Raw genomic sequence first — 17157 nt, 5'->3', positions numbered from 1 at the left:
ATGACTGGAGGTAACGGGTGGTAACAGTAGACTTCAGGTAGAAGTTGTCAGACTACATTGTATGTTATGTTAACACCTGGAGAGAGAGTGCTGGAAGTGATGACTGGAGGTAACAGGTGGTAGCAGTAGACTTCAGGTAGATGTTGTCAGACTACATTGTATATTATGTTAACACCTGGTGAGAGAGTGCTGGAAGTGATGTCTGGAGGTAACAGTAGGCTTCAGGGAGAAGTTGTCAGACTACATTGTATGTTATGTTAACACCTGGAGAGAGAGTGCTGGAAGTGATTACTGATGGTAACAGTAAACTTCAGGGAGAAGTTGTCAGACAACATTGTATATTATGTTAACACCTGGTGAGAGAGTGCTGGAAGTGATGACTGGAGGTAACAGTAGGCTTCAGGGAGAAGTTGTCAGACTACATTGTATGTTATGTTAACACCTGGTGAGAGAGTGCTGGAAGTGATGACTGGAGGTAACAGTAGGCTTCAGGGAGAAGTTGTCAGACTACATTGTATGTTATGTTAACACATGGTGAGAGAGTGCTGGAAGTGATGACTGGAGGTAACAGGTGGTAACAGTAGACTTCAGGAAGAAGTTGTCAGACTACATTGTATATTATGTTAACACCTGGAGAGAGAGTGCTGGAAGTGATGACTGGAGGTAACGGGTGGTAACAGTAGACTTCAGGTAGAAGTTGTCAGACTACATTGTATGTTATGTTAACACCTGGAGAGAGAGTGCTGGAAGTGATGACTGGAGGTAACAGGTGGTAGCAGTAGACTTCAGGTAGATGTTGTCAGACTACATTGTATATTATGTTAACACCTGGTGAGAGAGTGCTGGAAGTGATGTCTGGAGGTAACAGTAGGCTTCAGGGAGAAGTTGTCAGACTACATTGTATGTTATGTTAACACCTGGAGAGAGAGTGCTGGAAGTGATTACTGATGGTAACAGTAAACTTCAGGGAGAAGTTGTCAGACAACATTGTATATTATGTTAACACCTGGTGAGAGAGTGCTGGAAGTGATGACTGGAGGTAACAGTGGTAACAGGCTTCAGGGAGAAGTTGTCAGACTACATTGTATGTTATGTTAACACCTGGTGAGAGAGTGATGGAAGTGATGACTGGAGGTAACAGTAGGCTTCAGGGGGAGAAGTTGTCAGACTACATTGTATGTTATGTTAACACCTGGTGAGAGAGTGCTGGAAGTGATGACTGGAGGTAACAGGTGGTAACAGTAGACTTCAGGAAGAAGTTGTCAGACTACATTGTATATTATGTTAACACCTGGAGAGAGAGTGCTGGAAGTGATGACTGGAGGTAACGGGTGGTAACCGTAGACTTCAGGTAGAAGTTGTCAGACTACATTGTATGTTATGTTAACACCTGGAGAGAGAGTGCTGGAAGTGATGACTGGAGGTAACAGTAGGCTTCAGGGAGAAGTTGTCAGACTACATTGTATGTTATGTTAACACATGGTGAGAGAGTGCTGGAAGTGATTACTGGAGGTAACAGGTTGTAACAGTAGTAGACTTCAGGTAGATGTTGTCAGACTACATTGTATATTATGTTAACACCTGGTGAGAGAGTGCTGGAAGTGATGACTGGAGGTAACGGGTGGTAACAGTAGTCTTCAGGTAGAAGTTGTCAGACTACATTGTATGTTATGTTAACACCTGGAGAGAGAGTGCTGGAAGTGATGACTGGAGGTAACAGGTGGTAGCAGTAGACTTCAGGTAGATGTTGTCAGACTACATTGTATATTATGTTAACACCTGGTGAGAGAGTGCTGGAAGTGATGACTGGAGGTAACAGTAGGCTTCAGGTAGATGTTGTCAGACTACTTTCTATATTATGTTAACACCTGGAGAGAGAGTGCTGGAAGTGATTACTGCTGGTAACAGTAAACTTCAGGGAGAAGTTGTCAGACAACATTGTATATTATGTTAACACCTGGAGAGAGAGTGCTGGAAGTGATGACTGGAGGTAACAGGTGGTAGCAGTAGACTTCAGGTAGATGTTGTCAGACTACATTGTATATTATGTTAACACCTGGTGAGAGAGTGCTGGAAGTGATGACTGGAGGTAACAGTAGGCTTCAGGTAGATGTTGTCAGACTACTTTCTATATTATGTTAACACCTGGTGAGAGAGTGCTGGAAGTGATGACTGGAGGTAACAGTAGGCTTCAGGGAGAAGTTGTCAGACTACATTGTATGTTATGTTAACACATGGTGAGAGAGTGCTGGAAGTGATGACTTGAGGTAACAGGTGGTAACAGTAGACTTCAGGAAGAAGTTGTCAGACTACATTGTATATTATGTTAACACCTGGAGAGAGAGTGCTGGAAGTGATGACTGGAGGTAACAGGTGGTAATAGTAGACTTCAGGTAGATGTTGTCAGACTACATTGTATATTATGTTAACACCTGGTGAGAGAGTGCTGGAAGTGATGACTGGAGGTAACGGGTGGTAACAGTAGACTTCAGGGAGAAGTTGTCAGACTACATTGTATATTATGTTAACACCTGGTGAGAGAGTGCTGGAAGTGATGACTGGAGGTAACAGGTGGTAACAGTAGACTTCAGGTAGATGTTGTCAGACTACATTGTATATTATGTTAACACCTGGTGAGAGAGTGCTGGAAGTGATGACTGGAGGTAACGGGTGGTAACAGTAGGCTTCAGGTAGAAGTTGTCAGACTACATTGTATGTTATGTTAACACCTGGAGAGAGAGTGCTGGAAGTGATGACTGGAGGTAACAGGTGGTAGCAGTAGACTTCAGGTAGATGTTGTCACACTACATTGTATATTATGTTAACACCTGGTGAGAGAGTGCTGGAAGTGATGACTGGAGGTAACAGTAGGCTTCAGGTACATGTTGTCAGACTACTTTGTATATTATGTTAACACCTGGTGAGAGAGTGCTGGAAGTGATGACTGGAAGTAACAGTAGGCTTCAGGGAGAAGTTGTCAGACTACATTGTATATTATGTTAACACCTGGTGAGAGAGTGCTGGAAGTGATGACTGGAGGTAACAGTAGACTTCAGGGAGAAGTTGTCAGCCTACATTGTATGTTATGTTAACACCTGGAGAGAGAGTGCTGAAAGTGATGACTGGAGGTAACAGGTGGTAACAGTAGACGCCAGGGAGAAGTTGTCAGACTACATTGTATGTTATGTTAACACCTGGTGAGAGAGTGCTGGAAGTGATGACTGGAGGTAACAGGAGGTAACAGTAGGCTTCAGGTAGAAGTTGTCAGACTACATTGTATGTTATGTTAAAACCTGGTGAGAGAGTGCTGGAAGTGATGACTGGAGGTAACAGACTGTCATTGTATATTGTATATACACAAATGATATTGTTGTACCTGAGGCTGTCATTGTATATTGTATATACACATATGATATTGTTGCACCTGAGGCTGTCATTGTATATTGTATATACACAAATGATATTGTTGTACCTGAGACTGCCACTGAAGATACAGGACAGGAAGATTCCAGGTAGACCCGGCAGATGCCCCAAGATGTCCATCACAAACAGAGGAAGTAACTGCAAAACATAATACTGGTAGAGTTTTCGGAAACCGGATTTTCATATGTTGTCTTCGTCAGGTAGAGGGGTCTTCGAGATGGACGGGTCTTTAGGGTATTCTTGCATATATTGGTCTTGAGAACAAGTCATTAGGCTATACTTGTTTATTCTGTTTCCGTAGACAGGAAATCAGGCCATACGTGTATGCAATGTTTTGAAGACATGACGTCAGGTTATGCTTGTTTATATTGGTCTTGAAGACAGGTCATCAGGATATACTTGAATGTTTTGTTTTGAAGACAGGTCACCAGGCTATACTTGTAAATGCTGGTCAGGTCAACGTGAATTCGTCATGGAAGTATACAGACTATCACACCCGGTCACTCCATCCACAAACTGGTAACATTCTGCTGTAATGTATCTGAATCTACTCACCTCGTCCGTGTTGCTGATGAGATTGTAGTGGAGGGGATGACAGTCCTTGTAGAAGGCGAAGAGAACCACCCCAACCAGGCAACACAGACTGACAATGACGACCAGCTGGACCCCGCTGAACCACATGGCTCTGGAAGACAGAGCATGTGTTGGTGCTTGTTGCAGGGTGTGTGAAAGGGTGGTAACAGTGTAAAACATCGATTTTGTCTCGTACCTAACGATTTTTCGAACCGGCGTGATCATACGCTGTAGGTGGGGAAAATGAATACGATTAGGAGGACAAACGGAAAATGTCTTCTTTGCATGGATATACAACATTGCATTCAGCCTTCAGAGTATATTATCTTATTTCATAAGTCACAGTTTAGTTTCAGGCAAATGATCATGTATCGCGACTCTTCAGTCTCTCTGACTAAACCAGTTTCGATTAACCTGTAAGTTGGCATGAATTAATACAAATTACGTGTGTATTTACAGAACATAACCAACGCTTCACGCAAAACATATGCTGACTTGATTGACGACCAACTGTCATTTCATGGACTTACATTTGGGCCTTCCTGAGCGTTCGGCAGGCGAGGAACCGCTGCACCTGACTCTGGCTGACGGAGTAGTAGGACATCCACATTATCCCGCCCCCAACAACCACGGACCAGAAGGAGGCACGGGTTCTCGGGTCCACGCTGAAACTGTTCACGGAGGGGAGTCAAGATTGTTTTAACATATTCTGAGATATTCAAGCATCTGATTCACGAATTTTGAAACTTCTAGAGGAGCATAGATCCATTCAGCACAACCTGAACCAGCATGTCATCGAGTTTCAAGAAAACAATAATGGTATATGAAGCCTTGATCATCTTTACATGACAGTAGAGCAGTAGTCTGAGGAGCTTTTCACCATCGATAACAAGCCTAGTAATGTGTGGTAGTGTGACCACTGTTGGTGTTACGTGAACATCATGCTCACTGACGTTGCAACTGTTGGCGCTGTTTGGTAATTGTAGCCATTGCAGCTGTGCTGTTCTCGAATTTTTTCCTGCCACACTATCGTGTAAATACTGTGCACTATTTTGTATTGATTTGAAAACTTAGTTCATTTCATGAAACAATTGTAACATTGATTTGCTGTTTATATATTTCACATCCTATTCTATTTAATACACATTTCTTATTAACCCGCCCAGTCCTCGGGTGCAGTATGTCATGAAGAATATAGTCGCCCAGTCCTCGGGTGCAGTATGTCATGACGAGTATAGTCGTCCAGTCCTCGGGTGCAGTATGTCGTGACGAGTATAGTCGTCCAGTCCTCGGGTGCAGCATGTCATGACGAGTATAGTCGTCCAGTCCTCGGGTGCAGCATGTCATGACGAGTATAGTCGCCCAGTCCTTGGGGGCAGCATTACATGACGAGTATAGTCGCCCAGTCCTCGGGTGCAACATGTCATGACGAGTATAGTCGTCCAGTCCTCGGGTGCAGCATGTCATGACGAGTATAGTCGTCCAGCATGTGAAGACGAGTATAGTCGTCCAGCATGTCATGACGAGTATAGTCGCCCAGTCCTCGGGTGCAGCATGTCATGACGAGTATGGACGTTCAGTCCTCGGGTACAGTATGTCATGACGAGTATAGTCTCCCAGTCCTCGGGTGCAGTATGTCCTGACGAGTATAGTCGCCCAGTCTTCGGGTGCAGCATGTCATGACGAGTATAGTCGCCCAGTCCTTGGTTGCAGAATGGCATGACGAGTATAGTCGCCTAGTCCTCGAGTGCAGCATGTCATGACGAGTATAGTCGTCCAGTCCTCGGGTGCAGCATGTCATGACGAGTATAGTCGTCCAGCATGTCATGACGAGTATAGTCGCCCAGTCCTCGGGTGCAGCATGTCATGACAAGTATAGTCGTCCATTCCTCGGGTGCAGTATGTCATGACGAGTATAGTCGTCTAGTCCTCGGGTGCAGTATGTCATGACGAGTATAGTCGTCTAGTCCTCGGGTGCAGTATGTCATGACGAGTATAGTCGTCTAATCCTCGGGTGCAGCATGTCATGACGAGTATAGTCGACCAGTCCTCGGGCGCAATATGTCATGACGAGTATAGTCGCCCAGTCCTCGGGTGCAGCATGTCATGACGAGTAAAGTCGCCTAGTCCTCGTGTGCAGCATGTAATGACGTGTATAGTCGCCCAGTCCTCGGGTGCAGCATGTCATGACGTGTATAGTCGCCCAGCATGTCATGACGAGAATAGTCGCCTAGTCCTCGGGTGCAGCATGTCATGGCGAGTATAGTTGTCCAGTCCTCGGGTGCAGTATGTCATGACGAGTATAGTCGCCTAGTCCTCGTGTGCAGCATGTAATGACGTGTATAGTCGCCCAGCATGTCATGGCTCCTACAGTCATGGCACATGAAGCAGGGAGAGGCTGAAGATCTGACCTGACTTGTCAAGGTCTCTGATCGTGTGGTAGTTGTACGTTATCGGGACTCTCACCTGCCCGTCCTTGTCAAAGACGGGGATTTTGATGTATTTCATGTCGGTTGAATGTCTAGTTATCTTTCATCACCATCCTGATATGGGCTGCATTAGGTGTCGTTTCAAATCCCAGATGGGCTTAATCCTAAGATGCACTTGAATTTGCACTTTATTAAGTAAGCGTTATCCAAAATATAACACGTTACAGTTGGCCACGTGCGCACTGTGTATTCTTGTCAGATGGGAACACAACGTTCAAGGTCCAGACAATCAGTTGTGGTACTCATACGAGGCCACAAATATATAATTTACAGTTTTTGCTCTATAAATTAATTAAGATTAAGATTACCGTGTGTATTTGAGCCGGAAATAGCAATCAGCTGTGCACACGTTTCCCGGCGAACAAGTTCAAACATGCACAATAATACAACGGGACGAATTCTGACGCAGTCGTCAGTAAAATATAATACAAAATACTATTATTTAACCCAAAGAAATATATCCTAGCATTATGTAATTTTAATTACAGTTTTTATGTAAAATATATATAATCAACACTAAGGTTACACGGACCCTCATGAACGTGGTAAGCAGAAGTTGTACGCACATGGAATGGGGTATAATACGGAAGCCATTTAAATTCACACATTTTTACCGATGTTACTGTAAACTAGCAGTCAATGGAAAACGAGGCGGTAATCAGTTCGTGATTGTTGAATGGGGTAAAATAAGCAAGCCAGTTTGTTGCTACAATAAATATGATATTTAGAGAAGCAAAATATATTATGCATTTTCTGTCAACTACACTTCGTTTCGATCCGTGAGTAGACGCAATATATATGATTGTGAATTCTTTGAATAATGTGGACCAAAGTTAAAAATTATTGGTAACTGCCAGTTGTCTGTGGTCTGTGTTTGCCGCGATTAGGACCCCATCGCGGAGGATCGACTTATGCACGAAACATACCATTTTGACACTGATTTTAAGGGTCAAGTTTGGGGGTCGTCTTATCCATGGGGTCGTCTTATAGACGGTCATATACGGTACATATTGTTGATCAGAAACAGCAACACTGCTCTCCTTTTTCATTTTCAAAGCTGTCAAGATGAAACCACAAATAAGCAAAGTGACCCGTATAGCGTTGTTCTTACTCATGAAAGTAGATTCTGGAGTTTTCGCTTGCAATGTCCCAAGCCCGTCCAAATCCCCCGATGGTGATACATCCTTGTATAAAGACCGACAGAAGGCCCACGAGGATGAGAACTGCCTGGAAACTGTCCGTCCACAGAACAGCCTTCATGCCCCCCTGAAGAGGGATGTAAATAACATGTGGTAGTCTAAAATGTGAGATATGTCATGATTTGATGGAACTTTAATACCACATGACACATACAAATCACAGTGAAATCACCATAGCTGTTACAGCAATAGCTGAGATGTTACAGCAATAGCAGAGATGTTACAGCAATAGCAAAGATGTAACAGCAATAGGAGATATGTTACAGCAATAGCAGAGATGTTACAGCAATAGCAGAGATGTTACAGCAATAGCAGAGATGTTACAGCAATAGCAGAGATGTTACAGGAATAGCAGAGATGTTACAGCAATAGCAGTGATGTTCCAGCAATAGCAGTCATGTTACAGCAATAGCAGTGATGTTACAGGGATAGCAAGAGATGTTACAGCAATAGCAGAGATGTAACAGGGATAGCAAGAGAAGTTACAGCAATAGCAGTGATGTTACAGGGATAGCAAGAGATGTTACAGCAATAGCAGAGATGTTACAGGGATAGCAGAGATGTTACAGCAATAGCAGAGATGTTACAACAATAGCAGAGATGTTACAGCAATAGCAGAGATGTTACAGCAATAGCAGAGATGTTACAGCAATAGCAGTGATGTTACAGCAATAGTAGGGATGTTACAGCAATAGCTGAGATGTTACAGCAATAGCAGAGATGTTACAGCAATAGCAGTGATGTTCCAGCAATAGCAGAGATGTTACAGCAAAAGCAGTGATGTTCCAGCAATAGCAGTCATGTTACAGCAATAGCCGTGATGTTCCAGCAATAGCAGATGTTACAACAATAGCTGTGATGTTACAGCAATAGCAGTGATGTTACAGCAATATCAGGGATGTTACAGGAATAGCAGAGATGTTTACGGCAATAGCAGTGATGTTCCAGCAATAGCAGTCATGTTACAGCAATAGCTGTTATGTTACAGCAAATAGCAGAGATGTTACAGCAATAGCAGAGATGTTACAACAATAGCAGAGATGTTACAGCAATAGCAGAGATGTTACAGCAATAGCAGAGATGTAACAGCAATAGCAGTGATGTTACAGCAATAAGCAGAGATGTTACAGCAATAGCAGGGATGTTACAGAAATAGCGGTGATGTTACAGCAATAGCAGAGATGTTACAGCAATAGCAGTGATGTTCCAGCAATAGCAGAGATGTTACAGCAATAGCAGGTGATGTTCCAGCAATAGCAGTCATGTTACAGCAATAGCCGTGATGTTCCAGCAATAGCAGAGATGTTACAGCAATAGCTGTGATGTTACAGCAATAGCAGTGATGTTACAGCAATATCAGGGATGTTACAGGAATAGCAGAGATGTTACGGCAAAAGCAGTGATGTTCCAGCAATAGCAGTCATGTTACAGCAATAGCTGTTATGTTACAGCAATAGCAGAGATGTTACAGCAATAGCAGTCATGTTACAGCAATAGCAGTGATGTTACAGCAATAGCAGAGATGTTACAGCAATAGCAAAGATGTAACAGCAATAGGAGATATGTTACAGCAATAGCAGAGATGTTACAGCAATAGCAGAGATGTTACAGCAATATCAGGGATGTTACAGGAATAGCAGAGATGTTACGGCAAAAGCAGTGATGTTCCAGCAATAGCAGTCATGTTACAGCAATAGCTGTGATGTTACAGCAATAGCAGTCATGTTACAGCAATAGCTGTTATGTTACAGCAATAGCAGAGATGTTACAGCAATAGCTGTTATGTTACAGCAATAGCAGAGATGTTACAGCAATAGCAGTCATGTTACAGCAATAGCTGTGATGTTACAGCAATAGCAGTGATGTTCCAGCAATAGCAGTGATGTTACAGCAATAGCAGTGATGTTACAGCAATAGCAGTCATGTTACAGCAATAGCTGTGATGTTACAGGAATAGCAGAGATGTTACAGCAATAGCAGTCATGTTACAGCAATAGCTGCTATGTTACAGCAATAGCTGTGATGTTACAGCAATAGCAGTCATGTTACAGCAATAGCTGTGATGTTACAGCAATAGCAGAGATGTTACAGCAATAGCAGTCATGTTACAGCAATAGCAGAGACGTTACAGCAATAGCAGTCATGTTACAGCAATAGCTGTGATGTTACAGCAATAGCTGTGATGTTACAGCAATAGCAGTGATGTTACAGCAATAGCAGCCATGTTACAGCAATAGCAGAGATGTTACAGCAATAGCAGTCATGTTACAGCAATAGCTGTGATGTTACAGCAATAGCAGAGATGTTCCAGCAATAGCAGTGATGTTACAGCAATAGCAGTCATGTTACAGCAATAGCAGAGATGTTACAGCAATAGCTGTGATGTTACAGCAATAGCTGTGATGTTACAGCAATAGCAGTCATGTTACAGCAATAGCTGTGATGTTACAGCAATAGCAGTCATGTTACAGCAATAGCTGTGATGTTACAGCAATAGCAGAGATGTTACAGCAATAGCAGTCATGTTACAGCAGTATCAGGGATGTTACGGCAAAAGCAGAGATGTTACAGCAATAGAAGTCATGTTACAGCAATAGCCGTGATGTTACAGCAATAGCAGTCATGCTACAGCAATATCAGAGATGTTACAGCAATAGCTGTGATGTTCCAGCAATAGCAGAGATGTTACAGCAATAGCTGTGATGTTCCAGCAATAGCAGTCATGTTACAGCAATAGCTGTGATGTTACAGCAATAGCAGTCATGTTACAGCAATAGCCGTGATGTTACAGCAATAGCAGAGATGTTACAGCAATAGCTGTGATGTTACAGCAATAGCTGTGATGTTACAGCATTAGCAATAGCTGTAACAGCAATAGCTGTGATGTTACAGGAATAGCATATCGTGAAGACCTCGTGTATTGTGGAGGTAGACTACCTTTCATTGGATTAATCATCAGCACCTACCTCGATTTGAGACAATCAAAACCTCAGTCACGTCAACAATACTAGCTTGTATAATTGCACCAGCTTTTTTAGCTTTCAGCAGGGCTACCATTCATTGTGTTGGGATAACATTAATTCAATCAATCCTCAGAAGCCTACCATATTTATTTACAACATTCTACAGCTTAGGTTATCATCATGGCTTTAGTAAAGTTCTTCAGTCTGGTTTGCTCGGGACTGTTCGATCAGTTCGATCAGGGCTCTGATTTCATGTCAGATGTATGACAACATGCCTTACTTTGGCGTGCAAGATTGGCAAGAAGAATAAAAAAACTCGCAGCTACCAGCTGCATAACACCCTGAATCTGAGGGTTTCTTCAGACTCTTCAGGGCTGTCATTTTCCATGTTGTTGTTTCCACTACTCGGTCAACCATTACGTACCAGCATCCACATGTTAGTGATGGGAGAGTCAGGGATATTGACCATGTTCTGCCAACAACAGGCCGTCTATCTCATGACAATGTTGTCTGTTATGTTGTTCAAACCATGAGGTGAAATCAATATGCATACCCTCAATGTGACACCAACAAATAGAATGATTAACGGTAGTACTGTATTGAATAAGATGCGGAAAGTAATCACAGGGACAGTTCACAACTGAGTGGAAGTATATTCAATTTCAATACCATATAAATATAATAACCTGCATACAATTACTTACGTCAGATAGCAATATATCATCGACAACAACCTTTTCTTAAAACACTTAAGTATTTAGACTAAATCTTAATAGGAAGCGTCTTCATCCAATCACAACATTGTTTAACAATAAATAAGGAAGCCAACAGCCCCCAAAATAGAAATCCTGTATGTTCTTATATTATCTTAACAAGCTCAAAGTCAGTGTTGCTGATCCGCCAATCAGAACACAGCATTCACATCAAAGATATATAGCGTTGTGCACTCACTTGTCACCCTGGAATGATCTGTGTGCATTCGATTGTACTGGGGCGTGAATTTGTGCGCATTCAGTTGTACTACTGGCGTGTATTTGTGCACTTACACTGACCTATGTATATATGTGTGTGCATTCAGTTGTGCCAAATGCATCTATTTCGATTTTCTCACCCGTGTCGACTGCATTCATTTGTGTTCTCACATGTATGTCCAAGGCAAGAATTACTGTACACTCACCTGTGTTCAAGGCATGCATTACTAAACACTCACCTGTGTTCAAGGTGTGCATTACTGTACACTCACCAGTGTTCAAGGTATGCATTACTGTACACTCACCAGTGTTCAAGGCATGCATTACTGTACACTCACCAGTGATGTATACAGAGTGACCAGACATCCCACCGTCACAATGGACACCCAGAGTTCCATGCCGCTTACTGTAAAAGTATCGTTTTATCAGCTAAATCACAAGGCAATTAACATTCATTTCGATGAACAGTAAAGCATCATCAAGGCTTAATTACACGGACTGTTTCATCACATACTATGTATTTCGTTATGGTTCGGGTTTCGGAAGCACAAACCTGTTTTCAGTGCAAGCGAAGGAGCATACAGCACGGTTCCCATGTAGGACATCTGAAAACAGATCAACGTCAGTATTCATTTGTGTTAAAACAAAGAGAACAACAGAGACAAGTATTGTTAACGAGCTGCAGCTGACGTTAGTGGTGTTGACGAAGCAAAACCATGACAGCTGTGTCTGACTAGCTCACTGTTTGGTGGATTCATAACCAACTGAACTAACCAACCACTCTCACCCGCTCAACCTGTCCTCTGTCACCCCTGAACGTGAACTTAAACACCTCCGACATGTCTTCACTCAACTTAACAACTATCCCACTAAACTTGTTAACCGCGTCATTCACTCCGCCCTCAACCCAGCACCTAAACCTACCACTAGCAAGCCCGACTCCGCTCCCATTCGCATCTCACTACCCTCCATCGGCAAAACTTCACACCACATCAGTCGCTTAAGCAGCATTAGACACTTACTTCTCCACGGCCAAACCTCTCAAAACTATCATTAAGGCAAACGGTATGAAACACACTACAAAACAACAACAGCCTAAAGGTGAGGTCTACAACATCAGCTGCGACTGTGGCAGCAACAACATTGGTGAAACATCCAGACCACTCAACATACGCACCAAAGAACACAAGACATCCACCGACAATGCAGACACCAAATCAGCCATTTCGGAACACATCATCAACTGGTACACTGTCAAAACACTTACAAACAACAAACATGATTACACTATTTCATCCCATCAGCTTACAACCACCTAATCCACAAATAATTAATCCAAACAAACCACTTCAGATGGCTTCTTATTTACCTGCTTACCTCACCACTGGTTTCCCATTAATTAATCCACTTGACCTTGGCTTCTGCTTAATTAACTCACATTCACTAGTTATCATGGTAATCCCGCTCATCTCATTTATGCTATCTCAGCTCATGTCATGTTATTGTAGCTCATCATGTAACTTACTTTGACGATTTGTTACCACACCCTTGTTATTATTCTCTTTATCTTATCTTGTATATAAACTGGTGCACCCCATCCTTCCCCCATATGCTTGACAACGGTATAATAATCTAGACTGAAACGTCGCCATTGTGAAAATGAAAATGTTGATCATCCATAAAGTTTTGACATCTCCAACCATTTGGATTCGTAACAAATTTCACTAACACACTGTTTGCCTTCATAGCCAAACAATTAACTCAATGTTTGCACACGTAATCAATTCCAACCTCTCTCAATCACTGCTTGGATTCATAACCAACCTAACTAACTGTTTGATGGGCATTCTAGAAGTTGGTGACTCAAACATGAAACATACAGCTCTATGGATGACAACTTCTTATTTATTGCATAGAGCGACGTTTTGATGTAGATTCTTACATCGTTATCAAGTTAAAACTGGATTTAGCTTGATAACGATGTAAGAATCTACATGCTTACCTCACCACTGGTGATCGATTTTTTTCACGTAACTAAGTGTTTGGATTCGTCACCAGCCTAACCAACAAGCCGTTTGGATTCGTCACCAACCTCACTAACTCACCGTTTGGATTACCCAGCTGAATGATACCAACACTCTGACACTTCTCCCGTATCTCATGTGGATATACTGAAAGATAAATGTCATGTGGATATACTGAAAGATAAATGTCATGTGGATATACTGAAAGAGAAATGTCATGTGGATATACTGAAAGAGAAATGCCGTGTGGATATACTGAAGGAAAAATGTCATGTGGATATACTGAAAGAGAAATGTCATGTGGATATACTGAAAGAGGAATGTCACGTGGATATACTGAAAGATAAATGTCATATGGATATACTGAAGGAGAAATATCAGGTGGATATAATGAAAGAGAAATGTCATGTGGATATAATGAAGAAGAAATGCCATGTGGATATACTGAAAGAGAAATTCGATGTGGATATAATGAAGGAGAAATGTCACGTGGATATACTGAAAGAGAAATGTCATGTGGATGTAATGAAGGAGAAATGTCACGTGGATATACTGAAATAGAAATGTCATGTGGATGTAATGAAGGAGAAATGTCATGTGGATATACTGAAAGAGAAATGTCATGTGGATATACTGAAAGAGAAATGTCACGTGGATATACTGAAAGAAAAATGTCATGTGGATATACTGAAAGAGAAATGTCATGTGGATATACTGAAAGATAAATGTCATATGGATATACTGAAGGAGAAATATCAGGTGGATATAATGAAAGAGAAATGTCATGTGGATATAATGAAGAAGAAATGCCATGTGGATATACTGAAAGAGAAATTCGATGTGGATATAATGAAGGAGAAATGTCACGTGGATATACTGAAAGAGAAATGTCATGTAGATGTAATGAAGGAGAAATGTCACGTGGATATACTGAAAGAGAAATGTCATGTGGATGTAATGAAGGAGAAATATCCTGTTTGGATACTGTAAGACGAATGTCATGTGGGTATACTGAAAGAGAAATGTCACGTGGGTATACTGAAAGAGAAGTGTCATGTGGATATAATGAAGGAGAAATGTCATGTGGATATACTGAATGAGAAACGTCATGTGGATATACTGAAAGATTAATGTCATGTGGATATACTGAAAGAAAAATGTCATGTGGATATACTGAAAGAGAAATGTCATGTGGATATACTGAAAGATAAATGTCATATGGATATACTGAAGGAGAAATATCAGGTGGATATAATGAAAGAGAAATGTCATGTGGATATAATGAAGAAGAAATGCCATGTGGATATACTGAAAGAGAAATTCGATGTGGATATAATGAAGGAGAAATGTCACGTGGATATACTGAAAGAGAAATGTCATGTGGATGTAACGAAGGAGAAATGTCACGTGGATATACTGAAAGAGAAATGTCATGTGGATGTAATGAAGGAGAAATATCCTGTTTGGATACTGTAAGACGAATGTCATGTGGGTATACTGAAAGAGAAATGTCATGTGGATATAATGAAGGAGAAATGTTATGTGGATATACTGAATGAGAAACGTCATGTGGATATACTGAACTACTGATTGGTTGTGTGCAGGTTTCACATCACAGTTTCTATTAACGTTTAAACTTTCAGCTTTGGAATCAACACGTAACACTGATGAAAGATAAATACACAACATAGTGTGTGAAATTGTGTATATAATTGCTATTGATACGATGTAATCTAATCTATTTAAATGCGGGTTTCCCATATCCAGTAACCATGGTATGTACAACATGATAAAAAGGTTTCGCCTGACGAGTCCCGAGGACATGAATTCAAATGTGTATGCATAGACTATAATTTTTTTAATTTTTTTTTTATAATGGGTACATAATTTATGCATTTGTGGTACATGTAAATATTATAAAACAAGGACATGGGTGGTAGATAATCCGTAGGCTATAAGAATACATTTGTTGTTGCAATTTATGTGAAGAGGTTATGGCAAGATGACCAAAAGGTGAAGAATTTACCATAGTTGCAGTGCGAAAACGCAGCACATTTGTGCTATAATTTTTGTACCTACCTGGTATTTGTAGACAATAATATCTATTATAATCATCTATATACCTGGTATGTGTAGACAATGATATCTATTATAATCATCTAAATACCTGGTATGTGTAGACAATGATATCTATTATAATCATCTAAATACCTGGTATGTATAGACCATGATATCTATTATAATCATCTAAATACCTGTAATGTGTAGACCATGATATTTATTATAATCATCTAAATACCTGGTATGTGTAGACAATGATATCTATTATAATCATCTAAACTTGGTATGTGTAGACAATGATATCTATTATAATCATCTTAATACCTGGTATGTGTAAACAATGATATCTATTATAATCATCTAAATACCTGTAATGTGTAGACAATTATATCTATTATAATCATCTAAATACCTGTAATGTGTAGACAATGATATCTATTATTATCATGTAAATACATATAATGTGTAGACAATGATATCTATTATCAACATATAAATACCTGTAATGTGTAGACAATGATATCTATTATAATCATCTAAATATCTGTAATGTGTAGACCATGATATCTATTATAATCATCTAAATACCTGGTATGTGTAGATAATGATATCTATTATAATCACGTAAATACCTGTAATGTGTAGATCATGATATCTATTATAATCATCTTAATACCTGGTATGTGTAGACAATAATATCTATTATACTCATCTAAATACCTGTAATCTGTAGACAATGATATCTATTATAATCATCTAAATACCTCTAATGTGTAGACCATGATATTTATTATAATCATCTAAATACCTGGTATGTGTAGACAATGATATGTATCATATTCATGTAAATACCTGTAATGTGTAGACAATAATATATATTATAATCATCTAAATACCTGTAATGTGTAAACAATGATATATATTACAATCATCTAAATACCTGTAATGTGTAAACAATGATATCTATTACAATCATCTAAATACCTGGTATGTGTAGACAATGATATGTATTATATTCATGTAAATACCTGTAATGTGTAGACAATTATATATATTATAATCATCTAAATACCTGTAATGTGTAAACAATGATATATATTACAATCATTTAAATACCTGTAATGTGTAGACAATGATATCTATTATAATCATCTAAATACCTGTAATGTGTAGACAATGATATCTATTATAATCATCTAAATATCTGTAATGTGTAGACCATGATATCTATTATAATCATCTAAATACCTGGTATGTGTAGACAATGATATCTATTATAATCACGTAAATACCTATAATGTGTAGACCATGATATCTATTATAATCAACTTAATACCTGGTATGTGTAGACAATAATATCTATTATAATCATCTAAATACCTGTAATGTGTAGACCATGATATATATTATAATCATCTAAATACTTGTAATGTGTACAATATAATTTCTTGCGG

General features: G+C 40.1%; 1 protein-coding gene across 1 annotated transcript in view; it reads right to left on the bottom strand.

The window, feature by feature from the left end:
• LOC124281287 (sodium-dependent multivitamin transporter-like) overlaps positions 1-17157 on the bottom strand; it is a 62347-nt gene that overhangs the window by 27714 nt on the left and 17476 nt on the right. Inside the window, exons 3-9 of the mRNA XM_046717317.1 lie at positions 13724-13789; positions 12172-12223; positions 11957-12024; positions 7597-7751; positions 4527-4667; positions 3979-4108; positions 3473-3561 (exon numbers count right to left, since the gene is read on the bottom strand). Of these exons, the coding sequence (XP_046573273.1) occupies positions 3473-3561; positions 3979-4108; positions 4527-4667; positions 7597-7751; positions 11957-12024; positions 12172-12223; positions 13724-13789 (701 nt within the window). The remainder of the gene's footprint in view (positions 1-3472; positions 3562-3978; positions 4109-4526; positions 4668-7596; positions 7752-11956; positions 12025-12171; positions 12224-13723; positions 13790-17157) is intronic.

Source organism: Haliotis rubra, unplaced genomic scaffold (assembly GCF_003918875.1).
Source record: "Haliotis rubra isolate DU_JTF1 unplaced genomic scaffold, ASM391887v1 Scf281, whole genome shotgun sequence".
NCBI classification, from domain to species: domain Eukaryota; kingdom Metazoa; phylum Mollusca; class Gastropoda; order Lepetellida; family Haliotidae; genus Haliotis; species Haliotis rubra.
The sequence above is the reverse complement of the archived record's forward strand: the minus strand, read 5'-3'. Positions and strand labels throughout refer to the sequence as shown.